Genomic DNA, 26,068 nt, shown 5'->3' with positions numbered 1-26,068 from the left:
AACATTTACTGAAATTATGGGCATTAAATGATAAACATCTCTATTGTACACATGCTGGAAGAGAATAAACAAAGATCTTGGAAGAGATGGATAAATACAAAATATAGATATTTCACAGAATAGAAAATTACTTGTAAATAAACTTAAAATATGTTCTTTTGATAGTGTTCAAAGAAATAAAAATCAAAGTAGTTAATAATTAAGATTTTTAAAATCATTACAATCACTTGCTAGCTGTCTATTGAGAGGGCCTAGAATCAGTGATACTCTAATAGCAATAAGCATATCAAATACCCAGATCTCTTTTTCTAAACACCATTCATTAATTAAAGGAATCACAGCTCCTTGGAGAAATGGCTGATTCTAGGACTATGGCAGGGAATATACAATATGAACCTGGAGCATCTTGTAGAACCAGAAAGTAAAGAAGTACTCAAAAACCAAAGTGGCCCTGGCTGGTGTGGCTCAGTGGTTAGAGCGTTGGCCTGCACACCGAATGTCTCTGGTTCGATTCCTGGTCAAGGGCACATAACTGGGTTGCAGGTTTAATTCTGATTCCAGTTGGGGCAGGTGCAGGAGGCAACCAGTTGATATGTGTCTCTCACATCAGTGCTTCTCTGTCTGTCTGTCTCTTTCTCTCCCACTCCCTCCCTTCCACTCTTGCTAAAAAAGAAAAAAATCAGTGGAAAAAATATCCTCAGGTGAGGATTAACAAAAAACAACAACAAAGTGATGGAGTTGTATCAAAGAGACATAGAACCAACCTGAAAGATCTCCTAATGGTCAAAGCTAGAACAATTTGGGTAAAAAAATAAATAACATACCGCTGGATTGTAACCCAAATGATTGAATAAATAAATGGCGAAGAGTCACATATCCCATACAGGAGAATTTCAGATAATTTATGTGCCCCAAGGAGGTGGAGTATAACTCCCCATCCCTTTTGTGTGAGCTTGATGCCTTGCTTTCAAAATGTAGGGTATGGGGGATGAGGGAAATAACTTTAAGTGAAGAAACTTTACAAACATTAACTCAGCCAGTTGACTAAGGTTAACATCACTGAAGAGTCACATTTATATTATAGCATGTACCCTTGATATAATATGATGTAAAGGGCACTGTACCTGTGTGTGTGGTACAGTGTGGTCTTCCTCCCAAAAACCCATAACCTGAGTCTAATTATGATAAACATTAGAAAACAATCTAAAGATCATTCTACAAAAATACCTGACCTCAAAACTAGCAAGGTCACCAAATGCAGGGAAAGTCAAACCGTCACAGCTACAAGGAGCTTAAGGGGACATGATAACTAAATATAACGTATCCTAGAACCATAAAAGAAGAACATTAGGGCAAAACTATTGAAACCTAAAATGTGAAGTTTAGTTGATAGTTGTGTGCCAGTGTTGGTTCCTTAGTCATGACAAATGTCCCTTAGTAATAATAGCTATTAACAGTAGAGGAAATGGGGAGGAAGTGTATGGAAATTGTCTGTTCTAAGTATTGTAAAGTAAAATATTTAGGGAAAACACCTTTCAGGGGTGGGTACACATGGATTGGCATTGGTACTCTGATCATAGGCTAGTTTTTCTTGCCAATTTAGTTAACCGCACAGTAATGGGATATTGGTAAGAACCGACACACATGCTGGCTGGCATTCATGTTCTGACTCCTGAACATAAAACAATTAAAAACCTATGCCGAACCCCTCCACTGCCAAAAAATGTTTTTTAGCTAGACATTACAGCTAATATTCATGACAGTGCTTAGGAAACGGTATTCTCATGCATTGCAGTGACATCATAAGTTAATATTACCCTTATGAAAGGCAGTTTAGCAGTATGTAATGAGATCCTTAAAATCTTTTTGCCCTTTTTAACTCAGTAATATCATTTCAGGGATTCCAGTATATAAGTAAGTCACCCAATATATGGATACCCAACCACATTATTTATAGTTGTGAAAAGTTGAAAGCTGGATGTTCAGTTAGGAAATAGTTATAATGCATTATTTTTAAAGTATTATAGTGGAGACTATAGTAATGTCAAAAAGGGTTTTTGATATAGAATGAATATAACTTAGAATAAAAATTAGAGTAACATGTATAGAAGAAAGATTACAAAGAACTACTTTTAAATCTTACAAAATAACTTTAAGGAATAACTGAGAATGTTTAGTATAAAGTAAAGAAGAAAAACTGAGACATAAGTGTCTTAAAATAGTCGAAGAGTTGCCTCATAGAAATGGAAGTAGATTTGCTCTAAGTTCAACTGAATACATTTTTTTTTAATCATGAATGACTTTTCTAAATTGCAGTTTTATACAAAAATTGATCAGGATGATACCTATATGCCAGCTTTTTATATTTGAAACACAGCAAATTGAGCCATCCTGGAAATAGACTACCAGAGCAATATATAGGTGAAGAAATACATAGAAATGGAGTATTGTGCAGAAATAAAGTTTAATTTATATATCTATAAAATAGTTTACAATTAACTTTAGAAACACTGACTTTTTTTGCTTTGGCAGCACAATGGAAATTATCAAATTATTGGTAGAATACTGGGAGACAGAATTTAGTAGGTGTATTATAGAGAGTTAAACTAAGTCATTAGAAGCTTTGAAGAGGCTCTGTAGTGAATCTTACAAGCATTAGCTCATGAACCCGACCATCTGGGTTTGAATTCCAGTTGTGCCACTAGCAGTGTACTAGGGGGTAGTCTGAGTGAAAGTGGGGATAATAATAGTAGTGCTTACTATATAAGGTTATGATGTTAAACAGAAATATTCAATAAATGTTAGCAATTCTTATTATTGATGTTGTTGTTTTACCATTGTCATCATCATCATCCTTTCCCAAGGCTGAATATGGGCTCTACTTTTTTATCTGTGTGACCTTAGCCTTTACTTCTCCAAGATTCAGATTTTCCAGTGTAATATCACCTACTTCTGGGGATGGTTATGAGAATTAAATGATATAATATTTATAAAGTCCTTAGCTCACTGCCTTGCTCATAGTAACTGCTTTTACAGATGGACTCAACTAATGAGTCATTAACCGTTCAGAATTACAGCATAGGCTTAATAAGATTTTTCAGGTATGTTGGAGAGATTCTTTTTTTGTGTGCAAGGTTAGCCTAGAAGACTGTTAAAGATTTTCCAAAGTTAATGTTCTATAATTGGAATATATCTAATCTTATATATTACAAAGGACTTTTAAGTAGATCTCATTCTCTCTTTATAATATAAGTAAATTTACCATTATTTTGTAAAGAAGAAAACTAACACCCTAAAACATTAAATGATTTCACCATGTCCGTCAGCCTTACGTAGATCTTCTGGTTCCAAATACTGTGTTCTTCCTGTTAAACCATATTGTTCCTGAGAAGAAATGAAATGATAAAGTAATTGGGAAAACTACATCTTGGGAAAGCTAAAGAGATTTAAAGCTGTTTCTGCTAATGCGATTGTTGTCTCCACTTAAAAAATAACAGTAATAGAATGGAAGATGTCTGTTTTCATCAGTCGTTGGGATTTTTCTGTGGGGCTAATGGTAGAGCAGAAGGATATTAAAGGAGATGTTTATAGCCCTAAAATTTTACTCATTTTAATTTTTAAAGGGAAGAGTGGCTTTGTGTTTAATGACTGCTCTTCAGTCTATTTTATATCATGTAAGGATCTGACAGTTTTGTTTTACATTTTATAGCTGCAGCTTATCTTCTGGTGTCCCTTATACCAAGCAATTCATTCCGCCAGATGTTCCGGTCAACAAGGTCTTTGCACATCCCAACCCGTGACCTTCCACTCAGTCCAGACACGACAGTAGTCCTACATCAGGTCTACAACGTGCTCCTTGGTTTGCTCTCAAGAGCCAAACTTTATGTTGATGCTGCTGTTCATGGCACTACAAAGCTAGTGCCCTATTTTAGCTTTATGACTTATTGTTTAATTTCCAAAACTGAGAAGCTGATGTTTTCCACATATTTCATGGATTTGTGGAACCTTTTCCAGCCTAAACTTTCTGAGCCAGCAATAGCTACAAATCACAATAAACAGGCTTTGCTTTCATTTTGGTACAATGTGTGTGCTGACTGTCCAGAGAATATCCGCCTTATTGTTCAGAACCCAGTGGTAACCAAGAACATTGCCTTCAATTACATCCTTGCTGACCATGATGATCAGGATGTGGTGCTTTTTAACCGTGGGATGCTGCCTGCCTACTACGGCATTCTGAGGCTCTGCTGTGAGCAGTCTCCTGCATTTACACGACAACTGGCTTCTCACCAGAACATCCAGTGGGCCTTTAAGAATCTCACACCACATGCCAGCCAATACCCTGGAGTGAGTAAAATTGATAACCCTTATATCTGTATCCTCAAGTTGGATAGAAATACCTGTTTTTCCCCTCTTGGGAAGTGGTGAAAAAATACAGGAGTATAGTCTAACTTTATTCTTAAAGATGACATGTATTTGTTTTCTTGAAAACATGTAAAATATTATATGGTTATAAAGTTTATAAGTATATGGATAGTTTTTCTTAGATTGATGTTGAAATTTTCTCTAGTGGAACTTACTTATTGTAATTTATGGTTTTGTAAATGTGTCCTTCATATGTACCTAATGAAAAAAGTTAGCTTTGTGTTACAGTTTTAAGGAAGTATTTACTATTTTGATATTTATTATCAAGCTCTCTATGCTAAGCTAAGTTGTGAGATAGACAATATTTTTATATTTGCTGTAGGATTGCCTAGAATTTTTTTCTCACACTACATTCAAGTGAATGAAATGGTTAAGGACTCTATTAGAATACAAATATATGCTGTCTAAATCTGATTCTTTTTTTCTCTACATACTATTTTAGGTTTTTATTAAAATTTCCCCCCTCCATATAAGGCTGTCATTCCTGGATATTTCTTTTCACTATTATCTTTTACTCTCCATTGTCAATGGAAAATTATACTAAGGGTATAAGTCCTGGAAGGGGGTTAGAAGGAGAGTGCAGAACCCTTTTTAAAGCTGTTGTGAACTTAGAGGCCACAAACTGCTAATATTCTGAGTTTGCTAAATAGATGGTGGGAGTGGGGAGTAGGAAGAGCTTTTTCAAAACATTCAACATTTAAGAGTTCAATAAAAATAAAGGGTATTTTAAGGATTGGTAGCCTTGAATTGTGTACTGTACTCCTTTTTCCTGTTGGAAAAAAAGGACCATAACTGTTCTTTAGACATAATGTAGTGAATTGTTTAGAATTTCTCACCTTGAAAGAATAACCTATTCCCAGTGAAGAGTTAGAATGCCTATAATAAAGAAAAGAAAGTGATTGTATGGAGTACCAAGAAACATTTAAAACCAAGGCTATAAGAATACAGAAGGAAAAGAATGAGAGGTTCTGCCTGACTTAGGGGTCAGGACAGGAATTACTAAGAGTAAATGGATTTGACATTCACATAAACAATACTTCATTTCATTACTAAACATGTCCATAGTTAAATATACCTTTGAAGGTTGCTTAGTGAGTGAGAATATCTCCTAATGTTGCTTCTTGCCCTTGACATCAATGAAATGTAACAGCTTTTATTGTAGAACTTATCTCTTAGAGATTTTGATGAAAATGGTGCTTAAATCAGTTTTTGCCAGGTAACCTGAACTGAATATCCATCAACCAAGAAAGATCATTCCAAATGTTGGCACCAAAGGGTTTTCTCAGAAATGGTCTTAATTGAGGGGTGTAAAATGTTTGTGACAAAGTAATGATTTCTCATTTATTAAAGAAAAGGGGGCAAAGGATTGTTGTAGCACGTCTCTGGATGCACATCTGAAATTACGAAACTTGGTCTTTAAACAGTATTAAGACTTAAAACTGAACTATATTAACTTACAGTTTTTTAATCTTTCTGAAATTCTATTTTGAGGTTTTCTTTTAATGAATTATATATGAAATTATAAAAATAGAATTCATTGCTAATTTTACAACTATTCTTGAATGGTAGTGTAATCAGACTTGTGTAATTTTTAAGAGCTGGCTAGTGAGCATAACATTCAGAATGAGAAGCACACATTCTAAAAAGTTGTAAGGCCCAGCCGGGCGTGGCTCAGCGGTTGAGCATCGACCTAGGATCCAGGAGATGGGGGTTCGATTCCCGGTCAGGGCACATGCCCAGGTTGTGGGCTGCAGCAGATCAATGAGTCTCTCATCATTGATGTTTCTATTTCTCTCTCTCCCTCTCCTTTCCTCTTTCTGAAATCAATAAAGATACATTTAAAAAATAAAAAAAATAAAATAAAAAGTTGTAGGATTAAAAAGATCACCATAATGCTTATTTGTTCTTTTTAGGCAGTGGAAGAACTGTTTAACTTGATGCAGCTGTTTATAGCTCAGAGGCCAGATATGAGAGATGAAGAATTAGAAGATATTAAACAGTTTAAGAAAACAACCATAAGTTGTTACTTACGTTGTTTAGATGGCCGCTCCTGCTGGACTACTTTAATAAGGTAAAAAGATGTTTTGTGGGGTTTTTGTTTTGTTTTGCCAAGTGAGGGGATGGGGACCATACTTTTACCAATTTAAATTATAACTGAAAGTTTACCAATTTTGTAAGGTTATTGGGGAAGCATTTATGCATTTAGTCCCCTTGGAAGAATTTATATTTTGAAAGTTAATGACCTACTTTTGAACAGGTTTTGTTTTGTTTTGGATTGTTTGTGTTTTATCAGAATTATAGAATTTTAAGGTTGAAAGGAATCTTAATATACAATCTTCTACCTAAAGCTTGACATTTCCTCTATGGCAATCATCCAAATTTATGCTTGAACCAGGTCAGTTCTAGAGGCCTCCAGAAACAGCTTTTTTCATCTTTGGATGAGTCTCACTGTTAATGTTTTTTATTCTATTTAGCCCAGATCGCTCTGTCTTTTTTAACTATAGGAATTAGGCAAAACAAATCATGATCTTTACAATTAATTGTTCAGAGCAAATTAAAGTAGAGGTTAATTTCTTAAAATACTTCTATATATTACATCTAAGACTTGGAGGCGATGTCCTTTATTAGGCACACATTTCTTGGCATTACTTTCTTGAATACTATAGTATCTTTAAAAATTTTTTTTAATTAAATTTATTGGGGTAGTATTGGTAAATAACATATAAATTTCATGTGTACAACTTTATAATATGACATTTGTATACTCTATTGTGTGCTCACCACTCAAGTCTCGTCTCCCCTCCTGTCACCATGTATGTGACCCGCTTTACCCTCTTCACCTTCCCCCTACTCCCCTTAATTCTAGTAGCCACCATTCTGTTGCCTGTATCTGTTTGTTTTTTTGTTTGTTCATAGTGTTGAACACTGTAGTATCTTAAGCTGTTCAACCCAAGATACTTATTTCAGATTATCTTCTTCAGAAAACTTTTCAATTTGAATTTTTATTAATACACAAAGTGCTTTTGCCGTGACTCTTTAAAGAAATTTGTTTAAAAAAATTGGCATTAATTTTGAATATATTGTTTTCCCAAGATTTACTGCTTAAAGTTTATTTTCAATAAAAGATTTGGAGCTTTCTTAAAGTGGAAGGATTTCCAGTTGTACTACTTAACAGCAGTTTTCAGTACTTAATAATGAAATAAGGTCTGTTAACAAGAATAATAATGGCTTTTGGTGATTATTATATAAATTATTTTTAAGGCCACATGTTTTTAATGTTTTCCCCCTCATATTCCTATTTTTTCCCAATAACCACCTAATGAGTGGTTTGATAATACAAGTGTATTTTTTTATTATCCAGAACTTAGCATAATTTAGAAGATAAACCCATTATAAAAATAAGCATTTTTTATATTAAAACGTTCAAAATATTCTTATTACACCTGTCTTCCACCATTGTGGATAAATTAAGAGTTGACTAGATACTGTTAGACATAACTTTTAAGTTACTTAGAGGGTTTCATATTTAATATTTCCTTTTATTGCACTATTAAGAAATAGATGCAGTAGTTTCTTTTCTATAGGTAGGAATGTAGAGAGCCTAAATGACAGTATACTTCTGGTTTTTGTTTTTTGTTTTGTTTTTTATCAGCAAAGTGTTCTGTTCTGATTCAGAATCCTCAAATTAGACTTTATGTATTCTTCTAGTGCCTTCAGAATACTATTAGAATCTGATGAAGACAGACTTCTTGTTGTATTTAATCGAGGGTTAATCCTGATGACTGAGGTAATTATTTTATTGTAGATTTATTTCATTTAAATTTTCTCACCAAGATTTCTTGTTTTGTGGAGATTAAGAGTTTATTATTGTAGAGTGTTTTACAGGTATTTGGATTTTATACAGATCAGTAAATGCTAATTTATATTCAGAGAATAATGAGGTCACAGTTCTTAGGGTGCTGTTTACATTTTCCATAGTAGTTCTTCTCCCCCTCAGTTAGTATTTAGAACAACCACTTGAAATAGACTAGTTTTATGCATTTTATTTGTAAGGATAGAAACAGAAGAAATTCATGTGGTTTAATCAAGGAAACACAGTTTCTCAAGAGTACACTTATTTGGTAGAGTTAAGAAACTCAGATTAGCATCGTAAGAGATAGCCAGTGAGACTGTTATAAGGTGGTTAAAACCAGCCATTCATTCTTCCCATAATTCTTGAACATACATCCTGTGAGATGATTTTAAGGCCACAGAGGCCCATTGTAACCTTTAGTCTACTAATGGAGATAAGATGGAAGAGTATATGCCAAGGGTACTGTGAGATTAAGAGGTAGGGTAATTTCTGTCAGTTAATGGTATGGTAGAATAGGAATACAATGTGTTTGAAACTGTACTTTGAAGAATTTGGTCTTGGAATGGTAAGTGGGAGAGCATTTAGATAAATGACTTAATGGGCACAGGGGCAAGAAAGTTTTGATTGTGTATGAGAAATGCCAACTATTTCTGTTTGGCTAAAACAAAAGGTATGTGAAGAGCGGTAGTGAGAATTTCATTCTTTCATTCAACAGATGTTTGAATGTCTACTCTGTGCCAGGCATTGTGCTAGGCACTGGGGATACAGCAGTGAACAAGACAGACAGGGTTCCTGTCTTCACAGTTTACAGGTTAAGTGTCGCACAAGTACATCGTTCAGATTGTGTACTGCCACAGATTCTAGGCTATGAATTTGAACTGATCAAGAGGATTAGAAAAAAAGATGCTATGAAAGGGGGGGGCGAAAATCTTACTTTAATTAAGCTAATAGAGTTCAGAGGAGTTAATAGATTTAACAAACCAGTATGATTCAAGGAATTCCTACCTTTTTGAGCTCTTTTACCTCTTTTGAGTATGGCTGACAGCCATGTCACCATTTTCTTCCTTCAGAAGCCCTGAAAAGTTGGTTAAAGTTGTAAAGTTGTTTTATATTCTCCCTAAACTTCCTTTTGTTGCCTGCTGCCTTATAATCTCTAAGGCTTATAGTCTTAGAGCAACCAGTAATAAAAAGAAGAAAAATGTGATTAAACAAATTATTCCTTCAGACTAAAATGTGTACACAAAATATCAGAGCTCTGAAGTGTAAGGACTGTTGTGTATTTTAAAAGAGCTGAATGAGAATTTGACTTTTAGATAAAAAGCAAATACATTTGCTTTGTGTTCATATGCATATACATAGTCTGAGTCTAAAAACATCTGTCTAGGGAATGAGCACTACAATTTTGTGGCTCAATAAAGTAAAAATGAAATGAAGTTTTCCATTTTTTAAATCACTTGTAGTCTTTCAACACGCTGCACATGATGTATCATGAAGCCACAGCTTGCCATGTGACTGGAGACTTAGTAGAACTTCTGTCAATTTTCCTTTCGGTATTGAAGTCTACACGCCCATATCTTCAGAGAAAAGGTTTGGCTATCCCTATTTCTTTCTTTTTTCTTTTTCTTTCTCTTTTTTTGTTGTTGTTGGGTTGTTGTAGTTGTTATTAGTTCAACTGTTAAAGAGCAAAATAAGGTATTTAGACCTTTTGGTTCAGAGAATCTGTTTTTATCTCTAGTTACAGAAGATGGGGTTGTTGCCAACTAATCATCAGGGACTGTTTATTATGACCTCCTGATATAAGACTGGAATGCTGTTTTTTGTTTTCTTTATACCTACCAAAAAAAATAGGCATGTTATAAGAGTTAAGATACAGGAGACTGGAAAACATTTTTAGCACAGTTACAACATGAGTGTTTTGTGAAGGTTCTCCAAGCATGAAACTTCATGGCTTAGATTAGATCATTTTAGTTTCAAGAGAAATAACTATAAAAGTATCTCTTTTGTACCCCTGTAAGATAGAGTGAACTCCGTACTTCATATAAATTTCTTTAAAAAATAGGATATATTCATCACTAAAATCCATGCTTTAAGAAATCTAGCAGGTTTAACAGCAGTAGCCATCTCATGAAGAGAGTCATAGGTTTTACCCAAGATGTTTATGTAATTAATTTGAATTTCTCAGTGTTAGTATTCTCTAGTTTACATAGAAAATAATTTTGAGGAGGTTTGATCTCAAATGGCATATTTATGTGTGTTTTTGTATTTGCAGATGTGAAACAGGCATTAATTCAGTGGCAGGAGCGAATTGAATTTGCCCATAAACTCTTAACTCTTCTTAATTCCTATAGCCCTCCAGAACTTAGAAATGCCTGTATCGGTAAGTTACTTAGAAACTATACCTGTGTAAAACCCTAGTGAAAGAACATTTTTGTGGGATTATTTTTTTGTAAAATGTGATATTCTGTAGGGTTTGGAAAGACAGTTGTGCTTTTTATGTGTAACTTGCATTGGCCAAAGTGCAAGAAAATCGAATTTTATTTCTTAACATGCCAATAATTACCTATATGATCATGGACAGTTCACTTAATATATCTGGAGAATTGTAAAGGGTTGTGGTGATTATTTTACTGAGTTCTTTTGCCTAAAGATACTTCATAGTAGCTGTTCATAGACTCCTAAGTATTTTTACCTTTTTATTGATTGCATATTCAAAATAAAGTAATAATTTGTGCCTGTTAAAGGACCCCCTCATTGAAAATTTATATTGAATTGTGGCTTAGAAGCCACTTTAAAGTCATCTTTAGAGAATATAACTGCCTATAACAATTTCTCAAAGTAACATGGATTGGCTGTCATGTATCAGCAGTCAGTCTTGGCAAGCATTGACCTGATGGTCTGTGGAATTACTGGCCTATCCTTCTCCAGCAAGAGGAGAGAGACGCATGGTGGTAATCTCTGATAGCCAAAATCTCTACCACTAGTCTGTGGTCATGAGCTTTACACCTCTGTGATTAGAGAATGTGAATCAGTCCAGCTAGCATTATGAAGTATCAAAAGTAGATTAAGGATTATTCCTTGGATTTGAAGAACTCTGAGCCTTAGATTCTTTGATATGTTTCTTTGGTTGATTTTATAAAGACACATAATGTGCATTAAATACTTCTCTCAGTGTGCTGCTACATGGTGTTTCTCTTGGATAAATAATACACAAATAAATAGTTTTAAATTTTAGTTCATAAATGATGGCCCTTTTGTGGTTAATAACTCTGCTGATCCAGATTTGATTGAGCATCAGACAAAATTTCTTGTGGTGTCAGGAGCTAAAACAGTTTTAGACTGATTAAAACTTCCCAGTTGCCACACTGCAGCTAGTCACTCAAAAAGGGTTTGTGAGTTTGAAAGTAACATGTAGACATACTCCAGTTTTTAATACCCAAATTGTGTTTTTATTTTCAGATGTCCTCAAGGAACTTGTGCTTTTGAGTCCCCATGACTTTCTTCATACTCTGGTTCCATTTCTACAACACAACCATTGTACATACCATCACAGTAATATACCAAGTACGTATTCATCTAGCCCAGTACTTGAATATGGTTGGCATTTAATCTTTCTGCACACTGAAACATGGAGATTTATTTTTTCCATTTATTCTTATTGTACACTTTTAATGTCTTAGTGTCTCTTGGACCTTATTTCCCTTGTCGAGAAAATATCAAGCTAATAGGAGGGAAAAGCAATATTCGGCCTCCGCGCCCTGAACTCAATATGTGCCTCTTGCCCACAATGGTGGAAACCAGTAAGGTATGTTGGGATGCCAGGAAAACCATGTTTCTATAGTACATAGTAATTTGAAATTTCCCCTCTGGCAGTTATGAGTATATTAGACTTAAATGACCATTTTGTGGATCCTAAAAAGATTTAGACTCATTTGGACTTTTCCTTAAAGTGCTCTGAAATGTTGGTTTAATATTTGCAAAATCAACAATAAGCACAAGTAGTAAGTTTTTTCCCCCCTCAAAAACTACCCTAATAGAAAACCTTATTAGTGTTTGTTACTAGGCTAAATTATAACTGGGTCATATATCTAAACCTGAAAAGTCAAGTTAGGTATTTACTATTGTTTAAATTTGGCCACATAGTCAATGACTTCTCTTACTTCCCTTTAATTATAATCCTTTGACCTAAGCCTTGTATCAAAATTAATAGATTTATCATTATTTGTAGTCTGATTTTTGTCCTCTTAACGCTTATTCTAAAATAATACTAATTCTAGATTATGGAGAGAAGGTACAGGATAATTTATTTTAGTTTCAACATTTTTTAAACAATTTTCCCCCTTTTATCCTCAACCCGCTTCATTCACACTCTCCCTTGCCCACTCTCTTTGTATCTTAAATATACTTAAGTTCTTATAAGATAAACTATTAAAAATAATTAACACTGTAGTAACTATTACAGAAATAATATGGAATCTATTTCAAAAATCAAATTTAATTTATTCTTGATTATATGTCTGTAGAGTTAAAGTGTCACATTTTAAACTCTTATAATAATTTTACTTTATTAAAGTATATAGAAATAATGGGTAATTTTAATTTGCACACTGAAAATAAATTTGTGACAGTTAATATCTTAACATTACTAGAAACTTGGAAATTAAAACTAGGTTCTTATAGAATTTAAATATTTAATCAGCTTTTTAGTTTAAATTTATTACATTTGCACAAAATATGCTCTTTAATTTATTATACAATTTAAGTGCAACCATTTTATCATCTTTAACCTTCAGGGCAAAGATGACGTTTATGATCGTATGCTGCTAGACTACTTCTTTTCTTATCATCAATTCATCCATCTATTATGCCGAGTTGCAATCAACTGTGAAAAATTTACTGAAACATTAGTTAAGCTGAGTAAGTATAAAAGATGAGCAGTAAATTCCACTGAATTATTTTAAGCCCCTAGCCATTCAGAAAGGGGAGGAAAAAAATGAGACAATCCTTTTTTTATTTTTTAAAGTGAATGTTTAAAAATATTAATTATTCTTGGGAACACTTTTATTTTTATTAAGAAAACACCAACTTACTGGTTTCCATTGAATAGTTCTGCCCAGAGTTTCAGCTGGCCTATAAAGTGTGGAGTAGGGCTGCTCACTTTTGTGCATAGAAGCCCAAGTCCTCCTCCATCTGCCCAGCAGAATTTAAAAACAAAAAACAAAAACTGCTCTGCTTAGGGAGACAGGCTTAGATGGATTTCCCCAGCCCTGATCTTGAGGGTAAGTTGAGATCTATAGTGCCAGCTGTGCTTTGGAGCTGGTAACACCAAGAGCAAGCTGAGTAGGCTTGCTAGGGTGAAGCAGAGGTGCATATATGAGATAATTAGGAGGTAAGTCTCATAAAATAGAGGAGGTGAGTAAGAAGGGAAATTTGAAAAGGAATATGTGAGAAGTAGAAAACAAAACCATCAGTGAATTCTGAAGGGGGAAGAAAACTCTTAATTACTTAATAAGTAATATTGTCTCTCCAAGGATGTGTCTGAGAGCTGTTAGAGAATGCTCCCTTTGGGTGACATTTTTAGCTGATAAGTCTTTGGAAGACATGTAACCCTCCTCCAGGTGTCCCCTATCTCAGGACCTCAAGAGTTCTTAGGCTCTGTGTGTCTTACTTCTTTAGGGATGATCCAGGATCCTCTCCAGTGTTCTTTAGTTTTATTTCAGAGCGTGGGAAGTAAAGTATTCATGGAATTATCACCCAGGTCAAGAAATAGAATATTTCCATACCCTAGAAGTCCCCTTCCGCTCCTTCTCAATCACAACCTCTTCCTTCCTGTGGAAAAGGTTTTGATTCATTATCGGTAGGGCAAAAGCTGTGAATGTACCTTAGGTTTCATTATCCAAGAAGAAGGAAGTGGTAACAGCTGTCAGGGATAATTCTTCAGAAAAACCCATCTTATTGGTAAGTGATTAGAGCATCTTCAGATTTGAAAGGTTGTTTGTTCCACCTCTTACCCTTAGTTGGTGTGTGTGTGTGTGTGTGTGTGTGTGTGGCTGAGGTGCCAGCATGGGTGGTGGGAGGGGTAAGGATATGCTCAGATTGGCCATTTTATGATTGCACAGTTGGGTTGTAGCACTTGGTAAAAAGCAAAATCCTAGCAGTGGCAGTGATCAGATGTGAAAGAATATTCAGGAGACTTAGTAACACAGTCTTGAGGGGGACTTCTAAAGATGCTGACCTTAAGAAAAGTTCTTGGTAATTGTGTTCATATGATTTATACCAAAAATTATGTGAGGAGCTATTTTAGCTACTTGAATAGCTCTTACCAAATAATAAATGTTCTACCCTGTTTGGAACTGTATTCCTTATCAGCACAAATACACAGTTTCAGGGAAGTTAAACATGGAGGGGAGGAGGAGAGGGGAAAAGGACAACACACTTAGCTGGATCAACTTGCATAATATTTTATACTCTCACCACTCTTACAACCATGAAGCACTGTTGATGCTACCTCATGGTATTTAGTTCTCTACATATGCATTATCTATAGAACTTCCTACAAGGACAGAGAAGTAGTCTCCATCTGCATCACCATCCATAATATGATAGCCACTAGTCATATGTGAGTGTTGAGAACTTGAAGTATGACTAAGGAACTAAATTTTTATTTTTTTAATTTTAACCAAATTAAATTTAAAGAGCCAGGTGTGGCTGGTGGTTAGTGTATTGAATAGCACAACTCTAAATAGAAACCAAGACGTTCACAAATGAGCAGGATAAAAAATTTTCATGGTTAGATCTTAGTTAATGCAGAAAATCAGATATGAAGTAAGACAAAGACCTAAAAACATTGCTTTCCTTATGCCTCTTGTAAATGTAGAGATTATGTCTCAGTGTTTAAAGTTAACTCCTCCTTCTAGTTGAAATGATTATTTCCAGGGAGAGGCATCTAGGAATGTAATGGAGAGCAGAGAGTTAATTGGGAGTTTTAATTTGTATAATTTCTTCAGGAAATTATATTTGGCGATAAGGAGAGGGAAGGGTAAGTTTAAATTGGTTATATTCTTACTCATTTGAGTCTTGAAGTTAGATCAACCAAGGACCCAGAATATTGTGACCACCAACCACAGATAAGATTGTCTCAAGACCAATACTGGATTGCAGGTTATTTCCAGTTTTGAAGAAAAGTCTTTGTGGTAATTCTTATTTTGGTAACTGAGCAGATTTTGAGATTGTTAGGGGATAAAAAGGAATTCTTTAATAACTGTAGATTAGAATTGCAGGGGATAGAGTTGCAAGTACTGAATTGTAAACAAAGGGAGGGTGGAAGTACTTTTGAAGTGAGGACAGTCAGGCATGGGTTTAGGGGAGACAAGTGGGAAGAGAATTCAGGGAGGGTGAACAAAGCTATTGACTGCCATGTGAAGTAACTGAAACCACAATATTTTGATATTAAAATAGCAGAGTTTAGCTAGAAAAGTTCTGACAAAGAAGGATAGTAAGAGGGACTAGCACTATTGATTTCTAAATACTTATTAAAGATACAGTAATTTGTTTTATTTTTTAGTATTTATTATATATGTAGTTCACAATTCAAAACAATATCAAAAGGTACACATCATCGTATCACACACAGCCTCCTACCACTTTTATTTTTTATCTTTTTTTTTTGCGTAAAAACAGCAAGTATGGATTATTTTTCTCCTTTCTTACATAAAAGTCACATTACATTAAAACCATGTGATGCAGATATGGAAAAATGAGCTCCCAAACAAATATAAGGATATATGAGGACACATCAGATCAATGGTGAATGTGTGGTATTGAGATAATTGGTTAGCTGTCTAGAGAGAAGGCCCAGGAGACTTTAATACCTGCTTCACTCCTTAGACCAAAATACATTCCAGGAGGATTAATGATTTAATTGTTAAAAGTAAAATCATAGAAATATTAGAGAAAAATATAGAATGATGCAGATACCACCTTGAGATTTGAAAGGCCATCTTAACGCTGGAAACAAAACCCAGAAACAATAAGAAACTGAAAAATTAAAAATACTATATATTTTAAAATGCCATAAAGTGAATGAAAATACAAACAACTAATGGGGAAAATATTTGCATTCATAACAGGTAAATGGCTAATATTGCCAAATAACAAAGAGTGTTTAGGATTCAGTATGATGGTAAAGAATATAAAGTTAAAATAAGCAAACACCATGAATAAGCAGTACACACACACACACACACACACACACAGTACATGTTTGGTAACCATATAAGAAGTTGCCCAACCTTAATATATAAAGAAAGCAAATAATTTTTTTTTTTTCAACTGCTAAAGTTTAGATAATATGCATGTTTGGGGAAAAGAAACGATCTTACAGCATAGTCAGTTTGGAGAGGCACTTTGGCATTATCAATTTAGATTGTTCATGCCCTTTGATACAGCAATACTAGATCTAGAAATCCACCCTACTCTACTCATAAGCATGTACAACAATATACATAGGATCTCTCCCCCCCCCCCGCTTAGTGTTAAGTAAAAATTGGAAACAACCCAATGTCCATTAACAGAAGCTTAGTTAAGTAAACCAAAGTTTAGCTTTTAAAATAAAAAGGGTGGGAATTGACCGTGGGTTATGTGAAAAAGACAAATTGGAAAACTATGCAGAACATGACTACACTTTTCTTTTTTTAACCAATGTATTTTTAAAGATTTGGTTTTTTAAAAATTTTTTTAGAGAGGGAGAGAGAAGGGAGGGATGGAGATTTTGTACTTGGGAAACAACAAGAGTTTAAAGTAATATAGAAAACTTGTACTGCAAATTCTAATACCATTTTTTTAGGTTCTATATAGTTTATGCAGAATTAACAAGATGCTCAAGAATCAAACTTAACGGGTCCTTAGATTTCATCATTTAGTTAAATAATTTTCAGAGACAAAACAAGAATCTAATAACACCTTTATTATTTAACATTGTTTTGGAAAGTTTGCCTAATGCATTAATAACCAAAAGTAAAAAAAAAAAAAAAGGATTTTCTTGCAAGTAACATTATGATGTACCTAGAAAATCCATAATCTTCAAATCTCTAGAATTAAAAAATTAGTATAGTTGGTAAAAGTAAACATGTTAAAATTTCAAATTATTAAAAGCACAGCACTGGTTCATGCTTTACCTTTTTGTGATGTCAAGGTGGTACTGATTGGGTAAGCAACTGGTTAGCCGTTTCCAAAAAGGCTTCTTAAGGTGAATATACTTCAGAACAGGGCCAATCATTTAGTGCAGATCAGAAGCCAGCTTTTACCAGTCCACCAAATGCAAATCCCTTTATCCTAGGCTAATACATGGTAATTATATTTAATAAACATATTTATAATTCTACTTATTATACCAATTTGTTAATTTACATAGAAAAAGAACTGGCACAGGTGTCTGAATATTCTGTGGTAGGACCAGCAGATTTTTTCCAGTAACCTACATGGGAAGCACAACAGTAGGTTATTTGGTGGTTTGAAGTCAGACAAGGGAAATTAGAAGCATCAGATGTGTGATAGTCTTAGGCTAGGATGTCTTGGTGATTCAGTCTCGCAGTGGAGTATTAGTTATGGGCCTTTCATCCACTGGCTAAAGCTATCACTTCCTGTGGATAATGCTGGGATATGGTAAATACTCCTATAGAAAACTAGACAGAGAATCGTAACACAATTCAGATAGGAGAAACCCTAACTAGTAAATATACATACGCAATGTTTCATCCTCACAGCAATCATCTGAACTCCATTTTACCTACAAAAGCAGTTTTTAAAAGATTTTTCTTTTAATACACCCAGCAGTGTCCACGGTATAAGGTGTTAGTAATGAAGAAAAGGTATGTTTGCAACAGTTGTTGATTATTGTATATTAGTTCCTTTGTGACTAGGGGATGAAGAAAGATAAATGTTCAGAAGCTAGTAGCTTTTAGGCCTGCCCATCCCATTTTACTGAGACAAAGCTTAGATATGTGCCTGAGAACTTTGGTGATTGCATCTCCCTGTGCTTTCCACCCAGTAAGTGAGACTCCCCAGAAGGTATTGGAGGAGTGTGTGGAGTAGAATGGTATTGGTCTCTACCGTGAGTCACAGAGCCAAGATACACCTGGTCCTCAGTGTTCTGTGAAGATGCTAGAAAGAAACTGAAACTGTTGCTCTGAAGGAATGACCTTCCTTCCAAAGGAGGTGCCACTCGGAAAAGGGAATAGGTTAGACTATGAAAGAGGTTTCCTTAGCTTACTGTGGGCATGTTTTCCAGAGTGGTATACAAGATGGCTCAGGGAAAATAGTTTTTATATTAATAAATATGCGTGATCTTAACTGGATTACAAGAATACATAATTACTACCTCAAACCCATGATTTAGAATCAGATAAATCTGGGGTAGACATAAGTATATTGCTTACGGGCATTTGGAATGAACCTGAGCAGATTACATAATCTCTCAGATAATTTCCTCATCCAAAAAAGGGGGCGAAAATGAGGATAATGCCTCCCAAAAAAGTGTGATTATCTGACATACCTAGCACAGGAGATGCCAGTATGTGTTTTGCTTCCTCACAAAAAATAAAGATATTTGCATCAGAATATCATTGAAAGTGATCTAGATTATAGAACGCCCCCATGGGGTTTTTTTGTTTGTTGTGGTAGTATTGGCTTTTTGGTAGTTAATGGAAAATAGGAATAAAGATTGTTTTACTTTGCTGGGTATTTGGAGAAAAAAGAATAAAGACCAGAGAAATATAAATTGTAGTATACAATCTGCTTTCCATAAGAGGGTTTATGTTAGGGCAGCCTCTAGTTCAGGGCTGGCAAACTTTGTGCAAAAGGACTAGATATTAAATATTCTAGGTTTGCAGGCCATATGTGATCTCTGTCACATATTGTTTGGCTGTTGTTTTTTTATACTTCTTTAAAAATGTGAAAGCTCATTTTAGCTCACATGGCCATACAGAAATAGGCTGTGGGCCATTGTTTGCCAGCCCCTGCTCTACTTTTATGGGTAATTATGATGCTGGGATATAGGAGTATAGATGCTTTCTTCCCTGTAACCAACAGTTTTGTTGACATGCCCTTGTTTGCTTATGCATATTGGATAAAGGAGAAAGATGATAGAGTTTCCTTGGGTCTTTATAAAGGGATTAATCTTGACAGGAAAATAAATAGGCTTACCTACAAAAGGGAGTTGAGGCATCTTTGGATGGCTCAATTGGGTAACTGATCTGACTTCCCTTTCCAAAATTTTCTCAAATCTTTGGTCTAACTCAGAGGTTTGCAAACAGAAGCCTGCATGCTGCTGCTATTGTATAACCAGTGAGCTACCTGCAAGCTTAGAGGGGTTTTGCTTTTTAGGTAGTTTAAAAACACATACAAAACTAGATTATTCTAAATATTTTGTGACACATGAAACCACATGAGATTTAAATTTCAGTCTTCAAGTTCTGTTGAAAGACAGCCACACCCATTCATTTAGTGTTGCCTGTGACTGCTTTCACAGTGCCTCTGCAGAGTTGAGTAGTTAGATCATATGGCCACAAAGACTAAAAGATTTACTGCTTGGCCCTTTACAGAAAAGTTTGCTGACTTCAGGTCTAACTTACAATTTTGTTTAACAGAGGAGGTAGCTTTTACTGTATTTCTCCTCCATGATTATACTTTTCCTAAGGGTGGGAGTGCGGAGTATGGGAAATTAATTTCAAACTGTGTTATCGCAATTTCTGTGTTTTGAGAGGTGGTAGGGCATAGGGTACGGGAATGGATTTCTTAAAGACATACTTGACATCTGGAACAGTCAAGAAGAGGAAAGGGTAGCACACTGACATACAGCTAAGTATGGTCTATCCAAAGGATCCTGGAGACAGGGCTAGAAGCTGTTAGACTCAGAGCAGTGTTTACCTCTCCCTATCTTTAGAGAAGGTAAAAGAGGAAGTAATATGTTCTCTAATTCTGAATATCCTCTTTTTGACCTTATGAAAGTGCTCCTGAGCACACACAGACAGATACTCCGCCTTGCAGTCTAGCTATTGCATGAAAATTCTCTAATAGGCAGAGTGGTATCTTAATTCAAGAAAGCTTTGGAACCACTTGGCAGTAACCTTTACTAAATTGTCCCAAATAAAGCTCCAGTACTCAAAAAACAGAATTGGTTTAAGTTGCCTCAGATCCTTCTGACCAGGAATGAGGTGTGGGATATAAATAAGTTCAAAGTGTACTGCATTCTAAATTATTTAACTGGTTAAAACATTGGAATGAATTCTTCCCTTTAAGTATTTTACATATTCCTAAAACATGTGGAAAATATGCCTAGTTATGAGTAGAAATAGCTATTATATTGTACCTGCATTGCAGTCAGTACCTCAGTAGTGCAATTTATAACCTATTCTGATTTCTTTTCAAATATTAGGTATCCTAGTTGCCTATGAAGGTTTGCCTCTTCATCTTGCACTGTTCCCCAAACTTTGGACTGAGCTATGCCAGACTCAGGTAAAGAAAATTGAGTTTTAGATGATTTGGTCTTTAATCTTATTTGACCCATACGGTCAGTGATTTTAGAAACAATGGGATGAAAGCTGGCTTGATACTGGGGATATTTTAGAAATCTTGGTAGGTAATCTATGATTAAGGAAATAATAGCTACTAAGCACTGGGCATCTAGTTCTTTGAAGTTTTTTACTTCGGTAGATTTGTATCACAGGGTATTTCACATAAGCTGTTTATAATTGAATGCCTCATTTGTGGGTCAATATCAGTAGTTGTGGTAAAAATCCAAAACAAGGAGATACTAGGGAAATACATACGCCACTTCTTGCTCTCCCTACCCTGCCCCCATCTGTCTCTTGCTCCCCTCCACCATTCCAAAAGCTCTAGCAGAAACTACTTCAGCAGTCTGTCCTTGAACTCTTGCTTATCTGTTAACTTCGAAGTAGTTTTCAAATCTGATGTGCATGTTTTCTTAACAATCTCATTGAGAACAGAAAACACTGTACCCTTCCTACCTTAAGTATCTGAGAGCCAACCTCTTAAAATAAAGTGGGCACCTAAACATCGACTTGTTAAATTGTGGAGGGAGAATGTCAAGGAGAGGGGGAGAAATCAGATTGGTCCTGAGGTTGGGCTCATTCCTTAGGTCAGGCATAAAGGATCCCCACTCTTTTAGACTCTGAAAAAAACTATTATTTTCCTGCCTAGTTGCATCTGCTCATTTCCAGAGAAAGAGATGAGTTTGTTAACCTTCCTTTGGCATAAACCTTTACCCATGTTATAGTGAATTACTTTGGTCCAACCTCCTGCCCAGGCAATAGTGCTCTGTATATTCTCCTAATGGATGTGTGTCACTTGGTACTGTGATAGTTGTTTCTCTATCTCATTGTCCCTAACTGCAAGCTCCTCAAGTGCAGAGACTTTGTCTGAGTCATTTCTGTCCCCTGAAGAAATGTCATTTTGGTTTCTATAGTAGGAATCTTTGAAGGCTGAACACATTGATTACATGGTTTAGTACTTAGTAGACATTCAGAAAAATGACTTGCTGGTTGATTTTTGAGCTGAGTGGTCTCTTTAGTAAATTAAAGCAGATTATATCTCTGCTTTTTCCTTCTCTGTTGCTGATCTTCTTGATTTGGGGGGGTGGTACTGTACTCTGCCACCACCTACTGCTTCCCCATTGCTCTACACTCTACTACTCCCTTTATTTGGCTTTTTTCCCCACAGAATTCACCATCCCTCCGAACTTCCCTTAAAACAGCCAAACCAACCCAACTAAGGCTTTCAAAGCCCCTGCAAGTAATCCTGTGCAAGAACCATAGGCAGTAGGCAGAGGCTATGATGGTAGAATAAGGGGGGTTTTTCTTGACACCAAAAATCTGAAGTCCTGGGTCCTGGTCCTACTCAACTCCTCTAATTTCTTGGGTGACCTTGAGTGTTAATTATTTACTATAGTTGCTTACTGTAATAAAACATATAAATATATAATATAGATATTATCTAAACTTTTGTCCTATTTTTTAAAGTCTTGTCTCCCATGTAAATCACCTATTATTAAAACACATATAAGTAATTAGGGAATATATCTACTTAAAGACATACTACTTGTGTTTAAGAGCCATGACCATTTGAAAACAGGAAAACCAAATTTTAGTGAAATTTCCATATATTGGGACCCACTAATTTTCTGTGTGAGGTAATTAGGAAAAGAGGTTTGCTGTTTACCTTTGCACTATTTATGGGGGGAAAGGGTTTTAACAAACAAATTACTACTGCTAATGAGATCATACAGTAAAAGTTTTAACTCAGTTTAGAGAATACATTTAATTCTTAAAATTTTCTCTGCCTGTCCTTTGGTTACCTATTAACTATCCATTAATTGGTTCCCTAAAAACATTGTCCAGTCCCTTAATTCTTGTAATGCTAGATAATAAAGCTGCTGCAGTATTTTAAAGAAAATACTTGTTCAGCTCTGCCATTCAGACTTTTTACAAGTCTGTCCCGCTAACACTCACCCATGGAGTCCAAGTTAGTAATATTTTGATTGATCGGGAGGACATTTGCTGTTACTGAAAGTTTAGTAGACAGTTACAAGTGGCTTTTCCAGTCACATGTACAGACTCCGCCATATATCATAAGCAGTGTGTTTAAGGGTTACAGTCATTTCAGCGCTCACCCATCAGTCTTCTTCTCCCCACTTTAGTCTGCTCTGTCAAAAAATTGCATCAAGCTTCTGTGTGAAGATCCTGTTTTTGCAGAATATATAAAATGTATCTTAATGGATGAAAGAACCTTCCTAAACAACAACATTGTCTACACATTTATGACTCATTTTCTTCTAAAGGTATGTTGTACTTTGAAAACTCAAAATATTACTTCCAGTTAGTTAATGGTTGTGTTTTCATTATGTTGGTCTTTTGGAGATTTTTTTTAATCCCTTTTTTCAGGTTCAAGGTCAAGTATTTTCTGAAGCAAACTGTGCCAATTTGATCAGCACCCTTATTACAAACTTGATAAATCAGTATCAAAACCTGCAGTCTGATTTCACCAACCGAATTGAAATGTCCAAAGCAAGTGCTTCATTAAATGGGGTAAGAACTGTGGAAGGGAATAGTCATGTACTTCAGAACTTCCTTAAATCAACTTTAAATTTGGCCTTACTATGATTTTATTATACCTTTATTATTCAAACTCTAGAAGTCAAATATGATGAAAAAAACTATTCAAATTTTTAAAAATTTGTTCACTGTGCCTTTTATGTATATAGCACACACTTTTAAATATTTTTATTTTTTAGGGAGAGAGAAACATCAATGTGAGAAGGAAACATTGATTGGCTGCCTCCTGCATGGCCCCTACCATGCACCCTGGGCATGTCCCCCGACCAGGAATCAAACTGACAACCTTTCGGTGTATAGGGTGAAAAACAACCAACTGAGCCACACCAGCCAGGGTGCACACACTTTCTATTTATTACCTTAGAAGACATGAGCTAATGCCATGAAATACTAATGGCAGTATGACCACTAAAAGCCATCCCCTTTATCTTTTCTTTACATTTTTTGAAACAATTACTTGTGATGTTTCTGTTACTGCTTATGGCTCATAAGTAACTAAGCAGTCAGATTAATGATCTGCCTATTATAAAGCCAGTTAAAACTAGAGAATTAGTAAGTGGCCTTTTATAGACTCCCATGGTAGCCATGCCATAGAGTAATGGAACACGTGTGCTAACACATATCCAGCAGCAGTTTCCCAAGCAACAAAATGCTTAGATGCCAGAACAGATAAGTGAGGAAGACCTTACTGTTTTCCACATCCTCCCAAAATTAACATATCTGAACAACTGATTTCTAGATTAATAAGGCCTAAATTTCTCACAGATCATTCAGGGTTTGTTTTTTAAATTCCTGTGTAAGTTCTGTTTTGATTGTAAAAACAATTTGATTGTCCAGTTCAACTTTTTTAGTGGTGTGGTGCATAAAATAATGGTATTAGTGACTTAGAACCGATGATATATAGTATCATAGCATGGGCTTTCTAGTTCCAGCATTCTTCTAAAAATACCAGGGAAGCCAGGGTAGGTTCCTGGGAGAGTAAATACGTGCATTGAACTGTGAACAGAGTGCGTCACATGTTGACTTTAGGAGTTGAAATGTTCATGTCTGGATTCTTGTAGGACCTACGGGCACTCGCTTTGCTCCTTTCGGTACACACTCCCAAACAATTAAACCCAGCTCTAATTCCAACTCTGCAAGAGCTTTTAAGCAAATGCAGGACTTGTCTGCAGCAGAGAAATTCACTCCAAGAGCAAGAAGCCAAAGAAAGAAAAACTAAAGGTTAGCTTTATGGACCAGTATTACCTTTAGGGTGGGAGAAGGGATACACTTGGTGTAACTGCGTGGTAGCTCTGTGTTCACTTTGGCCTCCTAAATGTAAATGCTGTAAAGGAAATTTTCCACAATCACTCCCTTCCTCAGTGTGATCTTAGTGACTCCTTTCACAGAAGTTTGTTTGGATGTCTTCACAGATGATGAAGGGGCGACTCCTGTTAAAAGAAGGCGTGTTAGCAGCGATGAGGAACACACTGTAGACAGCTGCATCAGCGACATGAAAACAGAAACCAGGGAGGTCCTGACCCCAACTAGCACTTCAGACAATGAGACAAGAGACTCCTCAATTATTGATCCAGGAACTGAGCAAGATCTTCCTTCCCCTGAAAATAGTTCTGTTAAAGAATACCGAATGGAAGCTCCTTCTTCGTTTTCAGAAGATATGTCAAATATCAGGTCACAGCATGCAGAAGAACAGTCCAACAGTGGTAGGTTTGAAGAGTGTAAAGAATTCAAAGACCTCCACTGTTCCAAGGATTCTAACTTAACTGAGGAAGAATCAGAGTTCCCCTCTACTTCTATCTCTGCAGTTCTGTCTGACTTAGCTGACTTGAGAAGCTGTGATGGTCAAGCTTTGCCCTCCCAGGACCCTGAGGCTGCTTTATCACTCAGTTGTGGCCATTCCAGAGGACTCTTTAGTCACATGCAGCAACACGACATTTTAGATACCCTGTGCAGAACCATTGAGTCTACGATCCATGTGGTCACAAGGATATCTGGCAAAGGAAACCAAGCTGCTTCTTGACATTAGATGTAGCATGTCTACTTTTAAGGCTCCCTTACCCCCCAATGCTGTTTGTATAAGTTTTGCTTATTTGTTTTTGTGCTTCAGTTTGTCCAGTGCTCTCTGCTTGAATGGCAAGATAGATTTATAGGCTTAATTCTTGGTCAGGCAGAACTCGATGAAAAAAATTTGCATCTTCAGTATACTTTCTAAAGGGCAATCAGATAATGGATATGTTTTATGTAATTAAGAGTTCACTGTAGTGGCTTTCATTTAATATGGCCGTCTGGGAGGAACAGGGTTCCCTGGCCCTGTACAATGTAATTTAAACTTACAGCATTTTTACTGTGTATAATATGGTGTCTTCTGTGCCAGTTTTGTACCTTATAATAGAGGCAGGTTGCCTCCGATCGCTGTGGTTCTTATTATCAAAATTAAGTTTACTTGTATACGGAACAACCACAAAAAATTTGATTCTGTAAAGAATCCTCTTTAGCTGTGGCCTGGCAGTATATAAATGGTGCTTTATTTAACAGAATACCTGTGGAGGAAATAAAGCACACTTGATGTAAAAATAATTGTTTTATTTTTATTGACATGACTGATTGCTATTCTGTGCACTTAATTAAACTGATTGTGATTACTTTTCATTTGTTTACATACGTTGCT

At 35.6% G+C, this 26,068-nt stretch overlaps 1 protein-coding gene across 4 annotated transcripts in view; it reads left to right on the top strand.

The window, feature by feature from the left end:
- The window catches only part of USP34 (ubiquitin specific peptidase 34), a 184,342-nt gene extending 158,293 nt beyond the window's left edge, over positions 1–26,049 (top strand). For 3 of the 4 annotated variants that reach the window (XM_081155772.1, XM_081155773.1, XM_081155771.1), the window contains 13 exons: positions 3,710–4,344; positions 6,336–6,493; positions 8,131–8,209; positions 9,736–9,862; positions 10,545–10,652; positions 11,732–11,836; positions 11,953–12,077; positions 13,066–13,189; positions 20,706–20,785; positions 22,986–23,126; positions 23,230–23,373; positions 24,462–24,621; positions 24,813–26,049. In XM_081155772.1, the coding sequence (XP_081011898.1) occupies positions 3,710–4,344; positions 6,336–6,493; positions 8,131–8,209; positions 9,736–9,862; positions 10,545–10,652; positions 11,732–11,836; positions 11,953–12,077; positions 13,066–13,189; positions 20,706–20,785; positions 22,986–23,126; positions 23,230–23,373; positions 24,462–24,621; positions 24,813–25,420 (2,594 nt within the window). In that variant the 3' untranslated portion in view covers positions 25,421–26,049. The remainder of the gene's footprint in view (positions 1–3,709; positions 4,345–6,335; positions 6,494–8,130; positions 8,210–9,735; positions 9,863–10,544; positions 10,653–11,731; positions 11,837–11,952; positions 12,078–13,065; positions 13,190–20,705; positions 20,786–22,985; positions 23,127–23,229; positions 23,374–24,461; positions 24,622–24,812) is intronic. The other variant, XM_081155774.1, reaches the window with a different exon arrangement.
- The last annotated feature ends 19 nt before the right edge of the window (positions 26,050–26,068 follow it).

This window comes from Miniopterus schreibersii (genome assembly GCF_964146895.1).
Source record: "Miniopterus schreibersii genome assembly, chromosome: 13".
In the NCBI taxonomy this organism is placed as follows: Eukaryota; Metazoa; Chordata; class Mammalia; order Chiroptera; family Miniopteridae; genus Miniopterus; species Miniopterus schreibersii.
This window is presented reverse-complemented; position numbering and strand designations above follow the sequence as displayed.